The following is a 17070-nucleotide window of genomic DNA, read 5'->3' on the forward strand; positions in this document are numbered from 1 at the left end:
TTAACAGTTGCAAAGAATAATTTCTCCATTTAAACTGTGGGATCCTTAAGGGAGGACCATGAATTATTTTTCTTTCTATCCTTAGAATCCCTTAGGCTTAATATGGGGCTTGGCAAAAAGCATATTATTTTGTTTACTGAATTAAAATTTTATTACAAAAGAATTAGTAAGAGATGAAGTTTAATTCTTTCTTGATGTTATTGCTTGTATACCAGAAAGAGCTTTTTTATGTTTGAAAACTACTACTTAATTCTGTAGGATAAAAGGGATCCCCTGACCTCATTTGTGTTGGTAATATAAGTAATGGTTAAAAAAAGAACACTATAAATGAATCAACTGGAGTTCCTTAAAGGCCAGCATGGACTGTTAACTTTAAAGTCTCTATCATGCTACTTTAATTCTTTATTTGCTTTTACTAAAATTAAATGTTATAGTACATATGCCAGCAAAGAGAATATAGTAACTAATGACCCATTCATAATCTCCTGTATCTGTGCTTCAAGTGGCTGCCACTGATGGGATATAAACTTTGTTTATGTAACAGAAAGGACATTACAACTCATATTCCATACTAGTCAATGGATATATTTAATTTTATATTCGTATTGCACACAGAATACATAAATGGCTATAAATTATGAAACCCTGAAACTATACAGTTGCTATGTATTTTTAGGTTGCTCTGAGATCAACTGTCTATTAATTAATGCTCATTAAATCAACAGATTCTAAGTTGACACATCCATCTTTAACTTAAGTGATGTAATTGTCCTCATTTAGGGGATCTAAATCTAAGAGTTGCTTAAATAGTAGCAAATAATTACCATTAAATCAAGGATGGATATTGACATCTATGTCAACAAAGGCATAGTTTTAGGCAAAATAACTTGTAAAAACAAGTTATTTTAATAAACTCTGCAGTTTAGTTTTATTAAATTAGTATTTACCTACAATTAATGGATATCAACTGATGATTATAAACAATAAAAAAACAAAATAACTTTACATAGTAATAAACTGGATTCTCTGGGTTAGAGATTGACAACTTTTACCAGTAGTAATATAAGAGTCTCTGAAAAGGTTAACAAGCAAAAAAAAAAAAAAAAAAAAAAAGTGAAGTGGGAAAATTGTGGCTGACAGATTACCAAAACTCTTAACTCTGGAAAAAAGGGCAAACTTAAGTGTTAAGACTAAAGTTTCTTAGGTTTATCAATACAGTGTATTGATTAGTGGTATGGAATTAACTTTCTTTGCAACATGTTGGTGACTTTCTTACCTAGAGAGCATGCCCAGAGGTGTAACATTAAGTGATCCCATCAGCATTGCCAGGGCCATCCCTGGCGCTTCCCGTTCTATTACTTCTTTTGTGGCCTGTAATTAAAGATTAAATAGCAGACTGAGTGAAATTAGCCAAAAAAGAATGAAGTCAGAGTAGTAAAACCCACTTAAAAATGATTATAAACCAGGCTTTCGATAATATTTTAATTTCCAAAACATTTATCTTTTGAGGCATCCAGACTCAATTCTCAAGGACCACTGAATAAAAGCTGAGGACCAAGAAAATAAAGAAAAATTTTATATTAGCAGTCCTTTCATATTTCTTATAGCTCAGAAGTATTTGATAGAAATCTTATCTCACTATTAACCTAAATTCCAAAAATGAGGCCTCAGATTGCTATAACAACTTAGTAGATTTTTCACAGGGTAATTTGGGTATTTTCCTTTGTCTATTACTCTTGAAATAATTAGTCCCTGAAAACCTGAGATCATCCATCTCTCTCCTAGCAGTATGCTTTTAAAAGGATCTCAAGAAGTCATCATGTCAACTTTCCCCATGTACTGGCTAGAGGAAAAATTCTACATTTACCATGTTCTGAAACTTTAATATAAATTAACTGTCTTTTTTAAATAAAAAGAAGTTAAGGGCTTCACCTTTATACCAAGAGTTTTAGGATAGGGCATTCTTTTTTTTTTGGGAGACAAAGTTTTGCTATTTTTGCCCAGGCTGGAGTTCAGTGGTGTGACCTCCGCTCACTGCAAACTCTGCCTCTAGGGTTCAAGTGATTCTCCTGCCTCAGCCTGCTGAGTAGTTGGGATTATAGGTGTGCACCACCAGGCCTGGCTAATTTTGTATTTTTAGTAGAGATGGGGCTTCACCATGTTGGCCAAGCTGGTCTGGAACTCCTGACCTCAGGTAATCTGCCCACCTTGGCATCCCAAAGTGCTGGGATTACAGCCGTGAGCCACCATGCCCGGAAGATAGGGCATTCTTAAGATGAGTATAGTTAAGCCTGCAATACACTAATGAGTGAGACAGGAAAATTTCATTTTCGAATGGTCAATCAAAATTGGTATATATCTTACTGTAAGATACATTTTAGGCTAAAAGTTGGGTGTGAAATACATGACTTAATCCATTTACAGTCCTCTGTTTCCAAAATTTAAGTGTTACAATACTTGGGAGCAATACAAAAATGAAGTTTGCAAAATGAAGTGTTACAGTAAATAAGTAGAAAGGCAAACAAAAAGTAAATTATGAAGGTAGAGAAAGGTTAGCATTTCAATATTTCTTTGAAAGTAGGATGATAGTCTTCAATAAGAATGTACCTCGGGGCAAAAGCAGTTAAAATGGATCAGGTATGTATTCCATACTAATTGATGTTATAAATAAAGTTTAGAATGCATATAAATTAGTTAATCCCTTCCAATTATAGAGAATACATTATTACCAGAATTGATGCAATTTACTGGTACAGTGAATCCTAGCATAATGCGGTATTTAACAATGGCAGACATTTTAAAGAAAAACTAACAAAAATATAATAATTCTGCTAGCATTATTTAATCTTTTAAAAATTAAAAAAAATTTTTTTTGAGGCGGAGTCTCTCTCTGATGCCCAGGCTGGAGGGCAGTGGCAGGATCTTGGCTCACTGCAACTTCCGCTTCTCAGGTTCAAGCGATTCTTCAGCCTCAGCCTCCTGAGTAGCTGGGATTACAAACATCCATCACTATGCCTGGCTAATTTTTGTATTTTTAGTAGAGATGGGGTTTCACCATGTTGGCCAGGCTGGTCTTGAACTCCTGACCTCAGGTGATTGCATGTCTCGGCCTCCCAAAGTACTGGAATTACAGGCATGAGCCACTGTGCCCAGCCTAAAAATTTATAAATTTTTTTAAAAAATTTTTCTTCAAGCTCTGGGATATATGTGCAGAATGTGTAGGTTTGTTACATAGGTATGCATGTGCAATGGGTCTGCTTCACCTATCAACCCATCATCTAGGTTTTAAGCCCTGCATGCATTAGGTATTTGTCCTAATGCTCTCCCTCGTCTTCCCTCCCAACCCCTGACAGGCTCCAGTATGTGTTGTTTTCCTCCCTGTGTCCATAGTTCAACTCCCACTTATGAGTGAGAACATGCAGTGTTTCATTATCCGTTCCTGTGTCAGTTGTTGAGACTGACGGTTTCTAGCTTCATCTATGTCATTATACAGTCTTTATTACTTTTTTTCCAAAGTTAATCATCTGTTATGATTTTGAGACTTACTGAGAGGAAACACTACTTCTATGTTATAAATTGCTTTAATGACGTTTACAACTTCTCAGGGATGTTAAAATTAGAACCCTAAACATCAAGCAAAGGGATGTCATTGATAACAATATTAAACGAACTTCTTGGATTGAATTAATATTTATTTCATTACTTGCTTGAAAAGGTTATATAAGCAATGGTTGACATTTAATGAATTTGGGGCTTCACATATAGACGATACATCCCAAAATATAGTAGCATACGTTATTTAGCCACATGAAGGGAAATATCAACAGATAGCTGAGAGGGAGTATTTCCCTTAAAATTGATACTTCAAAGCACAACATTTATCCATTTAATAACAAACATTTATTAAGCATCTACTATATACCAGGTAGTATCTGAGGTACTGATGTTGCCGTAGTAAATAAAACAAACCTCAGAGAGTGTGTAAGTTCACTGTCACCCAGTACATGAAAAACTCAATTGACAAATGATACATGAGAATTGCCTAAAAGAGATGTGGTTCATTAATTTTTCTAAATCCTCTAAAACACACCATTGGATTTGGCCAGGTCACTGGATAGGATCTATTCTGAATGCCTGATTTCACTTTTTATAGAATTGTTTTATTGGGCTTTGCTTTTGTGGTAGGAAATTAGAGTCAATAAAATGGTCCAAACTCTTATTTACATTGGGAAGTATCTGAATTGTTCACCACATTACATTGTGGTCTTTAGAAGGACCTAGAGGAGAAATTTCCTCTCAATTATCATAACTAGGAATGGGTACTCTTCTATGTTACCAGTTGTTTTTAAATTACAATGCTTGTGAATCAAGTTATCCTTGAGAACAGAGAAAAATTTGTGGATACATTTGAGTAGGCTTACTTAACACAACTTTAGTTTCATCTGATTTTTCCCTGTCCTATTCTTCCCTTTTATCTTTTAAAAAATTCTGCTGTATTTATGTATTTGGGTAAGACATCTAAAATATTTTTCAGGGTATAAATAAATATATAGATGGATGAATCAAATGAGGTACAGTTGCTCTCCATGTTGCTGGTTCCAGATCTGTGGATTCAACCAACTAAGGGTCGAAAATACAGTATTTAGGGATTCTGCAGGGCTGACTGTATTCTTTACAAAGTTCTCCATCTTTCTCTAAACATAATTCAGGCAGGACAAGTAATTCTTTCTGATGATGTTCTAAATAATTTGAGCATATAGACCAAACCTTATATATTTTAGAACATAAAAGAAAAAATATATCATGGTAATGCCACTGAAAGGCACTAGTGCTGATGGTGGTGTGTTGGTTGGGGCAGGCAGATGTTAGACTCTCTGTACTAGATAAAAACTGATATTTTCAATAGGGTATTCCTAAATAATGCACAAATACAGTCTTTCTCACATCTATAGCAAACATTTTCATAAAACATTAGAACCTTTCTATTTCCCTTTTATTTTCTCTTCCTGTTAAGCTGTTTGGTATAGTAAACGATCATCCTTTATGAAGTCAGACAAAGCTACTACACAGTTAAGGTCAATAACAAGAGGAGTTGGATCTATTTCAGCATCTAGTACAGAGCCTAACATATAGTGTATGCTCAACAAATATTTGTTGAATAAAGAAGTGGAGGAATAAATGAACGAATCTAGATTTGAAACTTGGCTTTACTACATAGATGCTCTGTGAATTAGAAGAAAATATTTAACCTCTCTAAGTTTCCAGAGCACTTATGAATATAATGGAGGTAATAATAAAATATACCGACACCTGATAAGAGGGCTATGAAAACTAAATGATAAATCACTTAACATAGAGTAGGTATTCAGTACATGTTAGTTCTTTCTATGTTTCTACTTTCCAATTCTTACATCCTTGCAGTTCTGCACATATCGGAGAACAGAAATAATACAAAAATCCAGCAACTACCTGAAAACAGTAGTAGCGAACCAAAGATTAAGAAAAAGAGAATGGAGAGCAAGAACCCAGATGCAAGAACATTGGCAAATGCCAGGTAGAAGGTAGAATACTGAAATTAGGGATCTAAATTGGGGAGCAGGCAGCTGAATGAGGTGGGGACTGGAAGATGGACAAGAGAGCAAGAGCTGAGTACAAAGATCTGTAAGCCATAAATGGGAAGATACAACTAGAAAACAAAGAATAAGAGAATAAAACTTAATTACAAATATAACAAGAGAAAGATATCTGTTTATTAGAAAATGTAAACAGAAAAATGGTTTTAAGAATGTAGCTTTATCACTTTCAATTACATATACTAGTACAGTGCAGACAAGTAAAGGTTATCTGTATCTCTTAATGATTAGATGACAAATTCCTTATCAACAGGCTATTCATTATCAATGGCAAAAATATGTCATTAAAAAAAAGCTTGAAACCATTTTTTCCTCAACTAGCTTAAAGTTCTGTTTCCCTCTTTCTTATACATTATTAATTTGGTTATCAAATTCTTTTATTCCTTAAAAGACGATAGAAATTTATCGTCTTACTTCAGCTATCAGTGTTTCTAAACTAGGTCTAAAATATAAAAGCTTAATTGGATTTATTTATTCTTTTTAAACAAGATATTTATCTTTAACGTCTAAATATTTGTCCACTATGAAAGTTGCAACCTTCTGTGAAAAAAATCAAATAATTGTGATTGTTTCCTTTTTTTCTTGATACTTTGAGGATAATACTAAAGTCAGAAAGACACTTCAAAGACTGCTAAGTTGTAAAAACAGTGTTATAAACAATGGTTCAATAATTCAGGTATCTTGTTGATGAAATTGTTCATATTTTAACTTCTTAGAAAAAATGACCTTAAAGATATTGCCAACAGGCAATGATGTTTAGAAGCGTACAAAATATATGGCTGGGCATGGCTCATGTCTATAATTCCAGCACTTTGGGAAGCTGAGGTGGGCGGATAACTTGAGGTCAGGAGTCTGAGACCAGCCTGGCCAATAGGGTGAAACCCCATTTCTACTAAAAAATACAAAAATTAGCCAGGTGTGGTGGCATGTGCCTGTAGTTCCAGCAACTGGGGAGCCTGAGGCAGGAGAACTGCTTGAACCCTGGGGGCAGAGGCTGCAGTGAGCCGAAGACGTGCCACTGCACTCCAGCCTGGGCGACAGAGCAAGACTCTATCTTAAAAAAAAAGATGTATAGAACATATAATAGATACATCTAAATGTGTAGAACATATAATACAAAAAATATATAGAACATATAACAGAAACATCTAAATATACTTTGTGAAAAGTCACTTAGTCTAGTGCTTTCACTTATTTTTACAGAAATGCTTTTATTAACACAGCAGAAGAACTTATATATTAATACTCACGTGCCTGCAATCTGAGTAGGTAGATTTAATAAAATTTTCTACTCACAATTACTGCAGTGCCCTTTGCTGATTAAATAATGTTAAATAACAAAGACTATCTTTGAAATACCAGCTAATGACTACTTTTAAAAATAACTTTCGGCTGGGCGTGGTGACTCATGCCTGTAATCCCAGCACTTTGGGAGGCCGTGGCGGGCGGATCACAATGTCAGGAGTTTGAGACCAGCCTGACCAACATGGTGAAACCCCATCTCTGCTAAAAACAGAAAAGATAGCCGGGCTTGGTGGCTGGCGCCTGTAATCCCAGCTACACAGGAGGCTGCGGCAGAAAATCGCTTAAATCCAGGAATCGGAGGTCGCAGGGAGCCGAGATTGTGCCACTGCACTCCAGCTTGGGTGACAGAGTGAGACGCCATCTCAAAAAAAACACACACACACACAAAAACAAAACAAAACAAAAACTTTATCAAGGTAAGATGTAGTTAGAGTAGTGATTCTCAAACTTTAGTGTGTATCAGAGTCTTCTAGACACCTTGTTAAAACACAAATTGCTGGGATCCCTTCCAGAGATGGTAATTCAGAGTGTCTAGGTGCCTCAAACCTTACAGTTCTAACAAGTTTCCAGGTAAAAATTTACATTTCTAACAAGTTTCCAGATGATGCATGTGATACCGGTAAGAAGACCACACTTTGAAAAACATACTGCTGATGGAAGGAATGATGTAGATTAATGACAATATGTACCATTTGGTCTTATCTTTATAATCACTTTATGTTCATCTTTGTAGATTGACATAAATGTGAGAATCCTTCATCAGAACAGAATATAGGCTTAGTGAGGAGATAAATTAGGTAAAAACAGGCAGTTTAATGCCAGCCAGTTACATTTTCCTAACTTCTGCTTATTAAAGGACACATTAATGTCATTTTACGTTTTTAAAAAGGGTTATAATAAACTAACAATTCTGAGGCTGCTCCTATAAGTATTCTATGGTACAAAGTAGGTATCTTTAAAATATTTTTCTTGGGACATCACATGGTAGATAAAGTTTACATCCATGACAAACTCCCAAAGATGTTCAAAAGGAGCACCTGTTATAAATCTACTCTTTTCTCATTCAAGAAACAGAGCAGAATGGAAATAAGAGTCACATTATAAGAGCAGTCTTGAATTTAGTGTAATTAATTAAAATCATTCATTTGCATATTTTATTTTCATTTTAGTTACAAACAACTTTCAACCAATTATAACCATATCAACTTATAATAATATGGCTAAATGGGCAAAGACTACTGCTACAAAGACAGAGAAGATGCAATCAGGAAATCAAGTTAATTTGTAAAATGTATCTCACTTTTACTTGGGAGATATTATCTTATTTCTTATTTCTAATCAACATCTTTTCCTGGGGTTTTAGTCTTCCTAAATATTTACATTTTTTTCCATTCCTAGGAGAAGCAGATAACTTTTCATGTGAAGAGAAGATGCTGCTTTTTTTCTGTTTTCAGTTCAAGTTGTATGATATTTAAATAAGATCTGGTTGTGATGAAAGGTCAAAGGAGACAGTATACCATGGTAGGGAGGACACAAGAAGAAAAGAGTACAGATTTAAATACTGCAGGCATTTAATCTTCCATTCCAGTAAATGAACATATACTTTGCAGTGAGCATGAAATGATGTCTGAGTTCGTAGTTTTCATAGTTTATCTCAGCTCCAATGGTTAATGCATCGTTGTGCCAGGTAAGGTTCTAGTATTTAAAAGTAATTATTCCTCTTTATAAAGCATGCCAACCAATTTACCTGGTTCAACCAAAGAATTTATTTCAATGGTGGGGTAAAAACTGGTTATTGGGCTTACTGAGATTAATATGTCTTTGTATAATACATGGTGGCTGTTTAAAAGATTTTCAAGTTTTTTTCACTTTATGAAAAATCTCACTGTATTTGCCAACATTTAGATCCCAACTCTTGTTCAAGAACCAACTAAAGTACACAGCAGTGAATACTCTTTAGCGTAACACCTCTTCTCTTTACATATTATTTTTCAATAATTTTTATCTAAATATTCATTTGATAATTATCAAATCATAAAACTTGGGAACTCAGGTGAACACATCACTTTTTAAAAGAGATTTTCATGAGAATACTTAGCTTCATATTCCACTTACATAAACAGTACTACTTTATATCTCATACCTGGAAAAGATGAAAGAATATTGATATTTCTATGGATTGTTAGCATTTTTATATATGTAATATGTATGTATTAATATTTGGTATTATGTAAAAACAACAGAGTTGTCCATAATGCTAGAATGTTAGCCATGTATGTCTTTCAACCTATGTTAAAAAAAAAAAGTTACTCATTCTTGTTCTTCAAAAGTTGATATGTAGATATGGGGGAAAAAAGTTCAGGAAATCTAATACAAAACATGTTGACTATAGTTAATACTATTATATTGTATACTTAAAATTTGCCAAGAAAGTAGGTCTCAAATGTTCTCACCATACACTCCCAGAAAAGATAATTATAAGAGTTGATGGATATGTTAATTAGCTTGAAGTGGTAATCATTTTACAATGTATATATATATCAAAACAAAACATCATATTGCATACTCTATATACAATTTTTCTTTGTCAATTTTACTTCTACGGTCAATTTTACTTCTACAAAGCTGGGAAAAATATGAGGCTGAAAGATAATTCATTTTGAAACTGTACTAAAAGGCTGTCTAATCAGTGAACTGTATAATGACATAATCTACCTTCGGTGCTCTAGACCCACTGGGGTTTTGTTTTGTTAATTGGTTAGTGGTGTTTAATATAAACAAAAATGGAATGGCTGCCCTAAAAAAATACATTGGATTTCCTCTATATTAATGATCACATAATTAGTCGTTTACTTAAAGCAGTGCTAGTTTTTGTTTTGCTTTCTTTATTAACGAGATAAGGTCTTAGTCTGTCACTCAGACTGGAGTGCAGTGGAGCATTCACAGCTTATTGCTGGGTATGTAGTAGGAACATAAATTTGGGGGTACATGAGATACTTTGACAAAGGCATGCAGTGCATAATAATCACCTCATTGAATATGGAGTATCCATCCCTTAAAAAAAGCATTTATCCTTTTTGTTATAAGCAATTCAATTATATACTTTTCGTTATTTAAAAATATATAATTAAATTATTATTGACTGCAGTCACCCTGTTGTGCTATCAAATACCAGGTTTTATTAATTTTTTTCTAACTACTTTTGTTTTGTTTTGTTGTGAGATGGAGTCTTACTCTGTTGCCCAGGCTGGAGTGGAGCAGTGACATGATCTCGGCTCACTGAAACCTCCGCCTCCCAGATTTAAGTGATTCCCCTGCCTCAGCCTCCCAAGTAGCTGGGACTACAGGCACAGGCACCATGCCCCGCTAATTTTTTGTATTTTAGTAGAGACAGGGTTTCACCATGCTGGCCAGGATGGTCTCGATCTCCTGACCTCATGATCCAGTCACCTTGGCTTCCCAAAATGTTGGGATTACAGGCGTGAGCCACTGAGCCGAGACCTAACTACTTTTTATATTTAGTCCCCTTACTCCCTGACTACCATCCTCAGCCACTGGTAATCATCTTTCTACTGTATACCTCCATGAGTTCAGTTGTTTTCATTCTTAGCTCACACAAATGAGTGAGGATATGTGAAGTTTGTCTTTCTGCTCCTGGCTTCACAAACAATGATCTCTAATTCCACCCATGTTGTTGGAAATAACAGGTTCTCATTCTTTTTTATAGCCAAATAGAACTCCATTGTGTAGATGTATCACATTTTTCTTTATCCATTCATCTGCTGATAGACACTTAGGCTGATTCCAAACCTTTGCTACCGTGAACAGTGGTGCAAGACATGAGTAGTGCAGATATCCCTTGGAAATACTGATTTCCACTCTTATTCATTTTATATATACATATATATAAATATATGTGTGTATATATATACATATATATAAATATATGTGTATATATATATATATATACATACACACACACACATACATACACACATATATATACACATATATATACATATATATATATATATATAAATAAATTGCATTTTAGGTTTTGGGGTACATGTGAAGAACATGCAAGATTGTTGCATAGGTATATACATGGCAATGTGGTTTGCTGCCTTCCTCCCCATCACCTATATCTGGCATTTCTCCCCATGTTATCCCTCCCCAACTCCCCACCCTCCACAGACCCCAGTGTGTGATGCTCCCCTCCCTGTGTCCATGTGTTCTCATTGTTCAACACCCACCTATGAGTAAGAACATGCAATGTTTGATTTTCTGTTCTTGTGTCAGTTTGCTGAGAATGATGGTTTCCAGGTTCATCCATGTCCCTACAAAGGACACAAACTCATCGATTTTTATGGCTGCATAGTATTCCATGGTGTATATGTGCCACATTTTCCCTGTCCCGTCTATCATCAATGGGCATTTGGGTTGGTCCCAGGTCTTTGCTATTGTAAACAGTGCTGCGATGAATATCCGTGTGCATGTTATTTATTTATTTATTTTGAGATGGAGTCTCGCTCTGTTGCCCATGTTGGAATGCAGTGGCCCAATCCTGGCCCACTGCTGCCTCCACCTCCTGGGTAACAGTGAGTCTCCTGCCTCAGCCTTCCAAGTAGCTGGGATTACAGGTGTACACCACTATGCCTGGTTAATTTTTATATTTTTAGTAGAGACAGGGCTTCACCATGTTGGCCAGGATGGTCTTGAACTCCTGACCTCAGGTAATCCACCAGCCTTGGTCTCCCAAAGTGTTGGGATTACAGGCGTGAGCCACCACGTTGGGCCCTGATTTCTATTCTTTTGGGCACATACCCAGCAGTGGGATTGCTGGATCATATGGTAGCTCCATTTTTAGTTTTCTGAGAAACCTCTAAACTGTTCTCCATGGTGGTTTACTAAGTTAACATTCCTACCAACAGTGTATGCGGGTTCCTTTTTCTCTAATCCTCACTGGCCCCTGTCTTTTGGATAACACTCATTTTAATTGGGGTGAAATGATATCTCATTGTAGTTTGGATTTCCTGTTCTCTGATCATCAATGATGCTGAGTATTTTTTCATAGTCCTGTTTGCCATTTGTATGTCTTCTTTTGAGAAATGTCTACTGAGATCTTTTGCCCATTTTAAATTGGATTATTAGATCTTTTTCCTATAGAGTTGTTTGAGCTTCTTCTATATTCTGGTTATTAATCTCTTGTCATATGGGCAGTTTGCAAATATTTTCTGCTATTCTGTGAGTTGTCTCTTCACTTTGTTGATTGTTCCTTGGCTGTGCAGAAACTTTTAAATTTGTAATCCCATTTGTCCATTTTTGCTTTGGTTGCTTGTGCTTATGAGATATTACTCAAGAAATGTTTGCATAGACCAATGTCCTGGAGAGTTTCTCAATGTTATCATTGCAATGGTTTCATAGGTTTGAGGTCCTAAAGTTTTTAACTCATTGTGATTTGATTTTTGTACAGCAAGAGACAGGGGTCTAGTTTCATTCTTCTGCATATAAATATCCAGTTTTCCCAGCACCATTTATTAAAGAGACTGTCTTTTCCAGAGTGCATGTTCTTGACACCTTTGTCAAAAACAAGTCACTGTAGGTGTACAGATTTATTTCTAGCTTCTCTATTCTCTTCCTTTGGTCTATGTGTCTGTTTTTATGCCAGTACCATGCTGTATTAGCTACTTTAGCTCTGTAATATACTTTGAAGTCAGGTAGTGTGATTACTCCAGTTTTGTTCTTTCTGCTTAGGATAGCTTTGGTTATTCTGGGTCTTTTGTGGTTCCAGATAAATTTTATTATTATTATTTTTTCTATTTCTGTGAAGAATGTTACTGGTGTTTTGATACGGATTGCATTGAATCTGTAGATTCCTTTGGGTAGTATAGACATTTTAACAATATTGATTTTTCCAACCCATGAACATGGAATAACTTTCCATTTTTTGGTGTCCTCTTCAGTTTCTTTCATCAGTTTTACAGTTTTCATTATAGAGATTTTACTTCTTTAATTCCTGGGTATTTAATTTTCTATGTGGCTATTGTAAATGAGACTACTTTTTTCTTTCTTTTTCAGATTGTTCACTGTTGGCATGTAGAAATGCTACTGAATTTTGTATGTTGATTTTGTATCCTGCTACTTTACTGAATTTGCTTATCGATTCTAACAGTTTTTTTGGTGGAGTCTAGTTTTTTGCCAGATACAACATCATATCATCTGCAAACAAGAATAATTTGACTTCTTCCTTTCCAATGTGGATGCCCTTTAAATCTTTCTCTTGTCTGACTGCTCTAGGTAGGACTTCCAGTAGCATGTTGAATAACAGTGGTGACAGCGGGCATCTTTGTCATGTTGCAGATCTTAGAGGAAATGCTTTCAGTTTTTCCCCATTCAGTATGATAGCAGATGTGGGTCTGTTGCATTTAGCTTTTATTATGTTGAGGGATGTTCCTTCTGTACCCAGTTTTTTGAGGGATTTTTTTTTTTATCATGCAGAGAGTCTGAATTTTAGCAAATGCTCTTTCAGCATCAAGTAAAATGATCATACAATTTTTGTCCTTTATTCTGATGATATGATGTATCATGTATGTGGAACCATACTTGCACACTTGCCATAAATCCCTTTTGGTTATGAGGATGATCTTATTAATGTATTGCTGAATTTGGTTTGTTAGTATTTGCTGAGGATTTTTGCATCACTAATCATCAGAGATATTGGCCTGTAATTTTCTTTTTCTTTTCTTTTTTCTTTCTTTCTTTTTTTGATGTTTCTTTGCTTGGTTTTGGTATCAGGGTAACACGGGTCTCACAGAAAAAGTTGGGATGTATTTCCTCTTCCTCTTTATTTCAGAATAGTTTGAGTAAGATTGGTATTAGTTCTTCTCTAAATGTTTTATAGAATTAGCAGAGAATTGGGTATCATCAGGCTTTTCTTTATTGGGATACTTCTTTGCAACTTCAATCTAGATACTTGTTATTGGTCTGTGCAGATTTTGGATTTCTTTGTGGTTCAAACTTGATAGGCTGTATGTGTCTAGGAACTTATCCATTTCTTCTAGGGTTTCTAACTTTTTGGTATACAGTTAATTGCTCCTGGTAGCCACTAATGATCCTTTGACTTGATGTAGTATCAATTGTAATGACTCCTTTTTCATTTTTGATTTTATTTATTTGTATCTTCTCTCCTTTTTTCTTATTCTGGCTAAAGGTTTGTCAATCTTGTTTAACTTTTCAAAAACAAGCTTTCCATTTTGTTGACCTTTTTTATTTTCTTCGTTTCAGATTCAGGTATCTCTGAATCTGAATTTAAAAAATCTCTGATTTTTATTCTTTCATTTCCTCTACTACTTTTGGGTTTTGTTTGCTCTTGCTTTTCTAGTTCTCTAAGATACATCATTAGGTTCTTTATTTGAATTTTTCCTTTTTTGATGTAGGTACTTAAGAGCTATAAAATTTCCTCAGTACTGCTTTTGTTGTGTCCCATATGTTTTGGTATGTTTTGTTTCCATTGTCATTTGTTTCAAGAAAAATTTCAGTTTCCTTTTTAGTTCCTTCATTGACTCATTGATCATTCAGGAGCATATTGTTTGATTTCCATTTGTTTGTAGTTTCCAACATTCCCCATTATTGATTTCTATTTTTATTCCATTGTGGTCAGAAAAGATGCTTGATATCATTTCAATTTGTTTTGAATGTATTGAGACTTGCTTTGTGACCTAACATATGGTCTGTCTTTTAGAATTATCACTGTTTTGAGGAGAATGATGTGTATTTTGCCACCATTGGATAAAATGTTATATAAATATCTATTAGGTCCATTTGTTCTATAGTGCAGATTAAGTCTGATGTTTCCTTGTTGACTTTCTCTCTGCATGATCTGCCTAATGCTGAAAGTAGGATGTTGAAGTCTCCAGCTATTATTGTATTGGATCTATCTCTCTCTTGGGCTCTAATAATATTTTCTTTATATATCTGTGTGCTCCAGCATTGGGTCCATTGCTGAATTCACCCTTTATTATTATATAATGACTTTGTCTCGACTCACAGTTTTTGTTTAGAAAACTACTGCTATTCCTGCTCTTTTTTGGTTTCTACTGGCATGGAATATCTTTTTCCATCCCTTTATTTTCAGTCTATGTTTGTCTTCACAGGTGAACGGCATTTCTCTTAGGCAACAGATGACTGAGTCTTGTTTTTTCATCCATTCAGCCACTCTATCTTTGATTTGAGAGCTTAGTCCATGTATAACTCAATGTTATTATTTATTTATTTATATGTTTTAGACAGAGTTTTGCTCTGTTGCCAGGCTGGAGTACAGTGGGACGATCTTAGCTCGCTGCAACCTCCACTTCCCAGGTTCAAGCAATTCCCCTGCCTCAGCCTCCCGATTGGCTGAGACTACAGGCGAGGGCCATCACACCCGGCTAATTTTGTGTATTTTTAGCAGACATGGGGTTTCACCATGTTGGCCAGGATGGTCTCAATCTCTTGATCTGATGATCTGCCTGCCTCAGCCTCCTAAAGTGCTGGGATTACAGGCATGCGCCACCATGTCTGGCCAATTCAATGTTATTATTGATAAGTAAGGGCTTACACCTGCCATTTTGTTATTTGTTTTCTAATTGTCTTGTGGTCTTCTCTTCCTGCTTTTCTTCCTTCCTGTATTCCTTTTTGTGGAAGTGATTTTCTCTGGTGGTATATTTTAATTTTTTTGCTTTATATATTTTTTGTAGTTAAGTAGGCTTTTTGGATTGGAAGTTACCATGAGGCTTGCAAATACTATCTTATAACACATCATTTGAAACTGACGCCAACACCGATTGCATACAGAAAGAAATAAGCAAAAAGAAAATGAATAAAGACGCTACACTTTAACTGTGTCCCCCTGCTTTTTAACTTTTTGTTATGTCTCTTTATGTCTTGAAAAGTTGTTAAGATTATTGTCTTTGGTTGGTTTATTGCTTAGTCTTTCTGCTTCACATAAGAGTAGTTTACACACCACAATTACAGTCTTATAATATTGTATGTTTTTCTGTGTGCTCACTATTACCAGCAAGTTGCACCTTCAGATGATTTCTTGTTGCTCATTAGCGTGCTTTTCTTTTAGACTGAAGAACTTCCTTTAGTATTTCCTGTAGGATAGATATGGTGTTGATGAAATCTCTTAAGCTTTTGTTTATCTGAGAGCCTTTATTTTTTCTTCATGCTTGAAGGATATTTTCACCAGATATGCTATTCTAGAGTAAAAGATTTTTCCTTCAGTACTTTAAATATGCCATGCCAGTCTCTTATGGCCTGTAAGTTTTCCACTGAAACCTCTGTTGCCAGATGTAGCAGAGCTCCGTTATGTCATTTGCTTCTTTTCTCTTGGTGCTTTTAGGATTCTTTATCTTTGACTATGGGAGTTTGATTATTTATGTGCCTTGAGGTAGTCCTTTCGAGATAAATCTGCTTAGTGTTATCTAGAACCTTCTTGTACAATGTTGATATTTTTCTCAAAGTTTGGGAAGTTCTCTCATATTATCCCTTTGAATAAACTTGCTACTCCTATCTCTTTCTTTACTTCCTCTTTAAGGCGAATAACTCTTATATTTGCGCTTTTGAGGCTATTTTCTAGATCTTGCAGGTATAACTCATCCTTTTTTATTCTCTTATCTCCCTACCTGTGTATTTTCAAATAATCTTTCTTCAGACTTACTAATTCTTTCTTCTGATTGATCAATTCTGTTATTAAGAGACTCTGATGCATTCTTGGGTGTGTCAATTGCATTTTCCATGTCTAGAATTTCTGCTTGATTCTTTTAAATTATTATTTCAATCTCTTTGCTAAGTTTATCTGATAGAATTCTGAATTCCTTCTCTCTGTTATCTTGAATTTATCTATACAGAATTTATCAATATCTATAGATATTGAATATCTATTTTGAATTCTGTATCTGAAAGATCACATATCTCTGTTTCTTCAGGCTTAGTCCATAGTGCCTTATTTAGTTTGTTGCATGAGGTCATGTTTTCCTGGGTGATCTTGATACTTGCAGATGTTTGTCAGTGTATCTGGGCATTGAAGAGTTAGGTATTTATTGCAGCCTTTGCAATCTGGGCTTGTTGGTGCCTGTCTCTCTCAGAAAGG

General features: G+C 35.0%; 1 protein-coding gene across 17 annotated transcripts in view; it reads right to left on the reverse strand.

Annotated features, from left to right (window-relative positions):
* The window catches only part of GPHN (gephyrin), a 636323-nt gene that overhangs the window by 301562 nt on the left and 317691 nt on the right, over window positions 1-17070 (reverse strand). For all 17 annotated transcript variants that reach the window (XM_032246071.1, XM_032246064.1, XM_032246067.1 and 14 more), the window contains one exon: window positions 1277-1371. In XM_032246071.1, coding sequence (XP_032101962.1) covers window positions 1277-1371 — 95 coding nt within the window. The remainder of the gene's footprint in view (window positions 1-1276; window positions 1372-17070) is intronic.

This window comes from Sapajus apella, unplaced genomic scaffold, assembly GCF_009761245.1.
Source record: "Sapajus apella isolate SASKATOON/1434 unplaced genomic scaffold, GSC_monkey_1.0 scaffold59, whole genome shotgun sequence".
In the NCBI taxonomy this organism is placed as follows: Eukaryota; Metazoa; Chordata; class Mammalia; order Primates; family Cebidae; genus Sapajus; species Sapajus apella.